This window comes from Myotis davidii, unplaced genomic scaffold (genome assembly GCF_000327345.1).
Source record: "Myotis davidii unplaced genomic scaffold, ASM32734v1 scaffold44, whole genome shotgun sequence".
Classification (NCBI taxonomy): Eukaryota; Metazoa; Chordata; class Mammalia; order Chiroptera; family Vespertilionidae; genus Myotis; species Myotis davidii.
Window position 1 is genome coordinate 15,306,110 of NW_006299705.1, and position 5,215 is coordinate 15,311,324.

Here is a 5,215-nt window from a genome sequence, read left to right on the forward strand (position 1 = left end):
CAGGCATCACAAAGCTCAACTGGGACAGGATCCTCTTCCAAGGTCACTCATGTGGTTGTTGGCAGGCCTCAGGTTCTCATTGGCTTTTGGCCAGAGACACCAATTCCTTGCCACATGGACCTCTCCACAGAGCAGCTCACAACATGACAGCTGGCTGCCATCAGAGAGAGCAAGTGCGGGGACAAAAAAGAGCCTTAGGCTTGCCAACATTCACTGGTCTTACCATGTTCCCCATGACCCTTACGCAGCAGGCTTGATAGAATGGTGAAAGGGTTTTTTGAAGACTCAGCTAGAGTGTCTTCTAGGATGAGACAATGTCCTCTAGGAAGTGATATTTGCTCTAAATCAGCATTTAATAGACTGTCTTATTTCTCCCAGATCTGGAATGAAGGGGTGGAAATGGGACTGGCCTCTCTTCTTATTATCCTTAGTGACTAGCAAAACTGTTCCTTCCCAGTCCCATGATTTTAGGCTATAATGACAGTGAAATTTATTTATAACAGTTCTTTACCTAGTACTTAAAATGTTGTCCAAATTATTTCCTTCAAATGCATAAACATGTCTGTAACTCTAAATATGTAGTGATTCACTCTCTCCTCTGAATGCTTGCTTGGAGAAGTTCATGTTCAAAACTTCTGCTTATTTTTTGGCATCTACGGTCAAACCAAGCCCATTTCTGTTCTGTAGCCATAACCAGATATCATCGCTCAATTTGTGTTTACTATCAAGATTGGTTGAGAATGGTGAAAGCCAAAACGAGAAGCAATCTAGAGATTAGAGACAAAAGTACAAAGTCTGTAGGCTGGGAACCAGTGTCAGCCATCCATCCACGGTCTGGAGCCCACCTGAGGGGCTCACTCTCCACATCCTTCCTTTCAGTAGCAGCCAGTCCTGCCTTCGTTTCCTGAGAACATCTTCATATCCATTCTAGCACTTATTCCTTACATTGCTCTGTTTCTTCTGACTAAAATGCCATCCTGTATATCTTCTGACAATCCAAATCCTAACACACAAAGTCCAGCCAAAATCTTTTGCATGAAAACCTTTTCTAAAGACTATATGTCACAGCAGTCTCTTTTTCCCAGTTCAGAAACTTGACTGCCTCTTGTATAAGCGAGTTGGTACTCAATCAGAGACAAATATTCTGAGATCCTGCATGGCTATCCAGTCCTTGTCTTATATCAACTTTTAATTTATGGACATCTTGTTTCCCTAAGCTTCAACAGCAACTGTCTTCAGTACTCTTGGATTGTTTCACCTACTCATCTTTACGGAGTTTGATGGTACACATTTTTAGCTACTTAACAAATTTCTGGTAGTGGATCGGACCCATGCCGTATATTATCAATAACTCGTTTGAAGATTCAAAGCAGAACAACATGCTTAATTTGCAAAACAGAATTCCACATTTCATAAGCATATTTTTTTTTCACCTTAAAAAACACACAAAACCCATACATCTCATCAAACACCTACCTGCAGAGACTCGAGGGCAGTCAGGCAGCATGGACTCCACCGAAGTGTCTAATGGCTCTGAGCTAGAGACCCAATTACAGCAGTTCTGCAATGTGATAGAGACAATTTCCTGGTGAAGCATAATTTAAGCCAAGACCAACTTTACAGGTTGTAGAGATTAATTTACCCACTAGAAGTATATTCAATTTATTTTTCATACACTATAAAAGGTTTTCTTATGCAAACAGTCAGTAATTATTGATGACCTACATGACTGTGGAAAGTTTATCTTCTACAATTCTGCAAATCATGTGTGTTGATATTAAGAATACAGGTACCTTCATTAAACCATCGTATATAATAAAAACCTAATATGCAAATTGTCTTCTCAACGGGAGTTTGACCACCAGAGGGCGGCATGGAACATGGCGGGTGTTGGTGATACACTGTGACCTCTCCCCGGCTACCTGGGGGCGGGGGTGACAGGGGCAGAGGTGTGGTGAGAATGCGGGGTGTCTGCCGAGCATGCTCTCACTCCCACTGCTACCCTCCCCCAGGACGCCAGGGCTCACACACTGGGGAAGCTCCCGTACTCAGGTGCTGGGCACCTGTGAGGAAACCACACTGCACCTGCATGGTGTCATCTGGGTGAGCCAGGCTGCAGCCACCGGGACCACAGGGGCCGGTTGGGCTCCCTGTGGTTTTGCAAAGAGCCAGTCTGCGAGACCGGCTGGGAGATAGCATGCTGCCTGTCTGGCTTCCATGCAGCACGGCTGGGTGGCCCAGAGGACCACGCTGCGCTCCAGCCCGCAGTGTCTGGTCGCACTCACAGCATCTCTGTGTGGAGACTTGGGCACTGTGACTCAGACAGATGGGGATGCTCAGGGGCCAGGGAACCAGGTGCTGCCCAGGGCCCAGAGGTCAGCTGGGACCTGCCCTTCCACACCACATGCTTCGTGCACGAATTCCATGCACCGGTCCTCTAGTGATGTAATATATTTCCAAGAGAAGGCTAGGATTATAATTAAAATAAACTAAAACGGGTGTCCATTAACAACTTTTAGATAGAAATTAATATTATTTTGAACACATGAAAAAGTAGCTACATTTTAAAACTATATTCTTTGTCTTTGTAATACTAGAATAGATTTTATACTTACTCCTCAAAATCTGGCCCTTATAATGATACCATCTCTTAATTTTTACTTCAACCTGGATCAATGAATGATGTATTAAAGAGTTCAAAAGAAATACAATCTGGTGAATTGTAGTGGTGTGTCTGAGGACACAAAGCTTTCAATAGTAAAGATAATAACTTACAATTCAGACAAATGAAATAAAAATAATTTATATTCCTTCCATACATTTTAAATCTGACTTTAAGTCTGGCTCAAAAAATGTGATTAACCTCATATATATCTCTTAAAAAATTTCCAAAACACACACACACACACACACACACACACACACACACTCACACACACACACACACAGACACTGAATTTCCAGATTTTATTTTAAAAGAAATCATCCCATCAATCATGTTGGAAAAATCGCTGATTGCCATTCTGGTAAACAACCACGTATTGTGTATTTTTAGATGCCTGCTGCCCTGGTTGTGCACCATGGAATCCGTCCTCACTGTGGAAAGATCCTTGACTGGTAGATCAAGTGTCTTATTGTGTTTCCTTAATTCATTGTCTGGAAGAAGATGTCAGCTGTGTTGCAGTGAGGAGAGAATTTCAAAGGCCCCAGTCCCCACCAATAAAGGCTGAGGAATGGCTTTTGAATAGATTTGTCAAGGCAACCCTACTGTTCTGGGACCAGGGAGAGCAGGAATAACATAAAGGAAGGGTTGCTGTATGAGATTAGAAAGTGAAGTTCACAAAGCATGGCAGATTTTTGCAAGAAACAGTAGATCAATGAAACTATTGAACTGTGTGGAAAAAAATCCATGAAAACAAACACAACATCTAGTAATGTTCTTAAATGCTTTCTTTTTTACATTTAAAATGGATAAAATATTAGTGTTTTCTTGTATTATAAAAGCTTGAGGGTTTAAAGTGGATATGTATTCTTAACTTGCACTCCTAATCTTAATTAGCAGCTGAATGCAAAATTATACAATATAAAAGAACAGAAATTATAAAAGAAATGGGGTTTTAGAAGATATTTCATACATTTGAAATAAGTCAAATTAATATTACTATTGATAGAATACCACATCAGAGAGTTCTGGATAATGCAGAAGATTAGCAGACAATTAGCCAGCTTTTATATACAATGTGACACTTGCTTGTAAGAAGTAAGTATTCTCCAAAGCAGTGTCAAGATATGTAAATGGATGATTTGTTTTATCATTCATCACAGCCCCTAATAAATTCAAAAATCATGACTTCTATAGGTACTAAAAATAGGCTCCCAGTGATACAGGGAGATAGCTTCAATGAAGAATGACTTTCTCTTTCTCTCTCTCTTTCTTAAACAATTCAGTCTTTTCAATGACAGCAATTAGCACTACCGACAGACAGGCAGCGATTAGGCATATATTTTAATTATTATTCATCCTAGTAGTACCTCCAAATCTGATGAAAGTCAGCTATTACCCAGGTGATATGTCACTCTTAATACTGCCCACATACACTTCACATATGTAAAACTATGTCTTATAGGATATTTCTAGTATTAATAAAAGTGATGGTGCATTACAATGTGCAGGCGATTAATCATTTTTTAACACCTACCACTGAATTTAAAAAGCTGAACAAAATGGATTTTATCCAGGTCACTTTTAACTTAAACATTTAAAGCAAAATGTAAGTTAACATTTTATGATTCTGAAATTTGTTTATATCTAGGCATATGTTTGGGCTTTAAATTTTTTTTTAAAATTATGTTTTTATTGATTTTAGAGAGAAGGGAGGAGAGAGAGACACATTGATGAGAGGGAGAAATATTGATTGGCTGCCTCCTGTACGCCCCCAATTGGGAATCAAACCCGCAACCTGGACACGTGCCCTCTTGGTGCATAGGACAATGCTCAACCAGTGAGCCACACCAGCCAGAGTACATGTTTGGGCTTTGCTCTCTCATAAAAATAGGGTAGAAAAATAAACATGTTATAGTTAAAAGTATGTATAAAAGTTCTCAGGAATGACAAAGTACCTGTATAGAATGGTAAAGGTTTGATACCAAAAATTTCATCAGTGTATACATGTGCATGTGTGCATTTGTGAAATCTTTATCCTCCCCAACCCGCCCTAGGAAAAAATATATAGGAAACTGGGCAAAACAAGCTAAAAATAGGTTTTCCATGTCATAGAGTATAATGAAATAAAATAATAATGTAAGCACACTGGAAAATATATGTAAAGAAAGAAGTATGAGAAAGACATACAGCCATAATATATTAAGTCAAACTATCTGAAATTCTATCTTATCCTATCTAATAAAAGAGAAACATGGTAATTAGCCGTATATCCGCTACCCTTCCCATTGGCTAATCAGGGTGATATGCAAATGAACTGCCAGCCAAGATGGCGGCCGGCAGCCAGGCAGCTTGAAGCTAACATGAGGCTTGTTTGCTGCAGTGACGGAGGAAACCAATGTTCTCTGCCTGCCTTGCTGGCCTCTGAGCCTACAGTTTGAAACATAGTGACAAATATAGAAGCTAAACAAAACCCCAGAAACCTGCTTTCAATGAGCCGGGATCTCAGAGCTGGAGTTATACATTGTTTCAATTATAGACACCAAACAAACC

General features: G+C 40.0%; 1 protein-coding gene across 1 annotated transcript in view; it reads right to left on the reverse strand.

Moving 5' to 3' along the window:
* Positions 1–639: 639 nt before the first annotated feature.
* Positions 640–5,215, reverse strand: part of FAM172A (family with sequence similarity 172 member A) — a 253,346-nt gene continuing 248,770 nt past the window's right edge. Inside the window, exons 10-11 of the mRNA XM_015571579.1 lie at positions 1,459–1,561; positions 640–767 (exon numbers count right to left, since the gene is read on the reverse strand). Coding sequence (XP_015427065.1) covers positions 640–767; positions 1,459–1,561 — 231 coding nt within the window. The remainder of the gene's footprint in view (positions 768–1,458; positions 1,562–5,215) is intronic.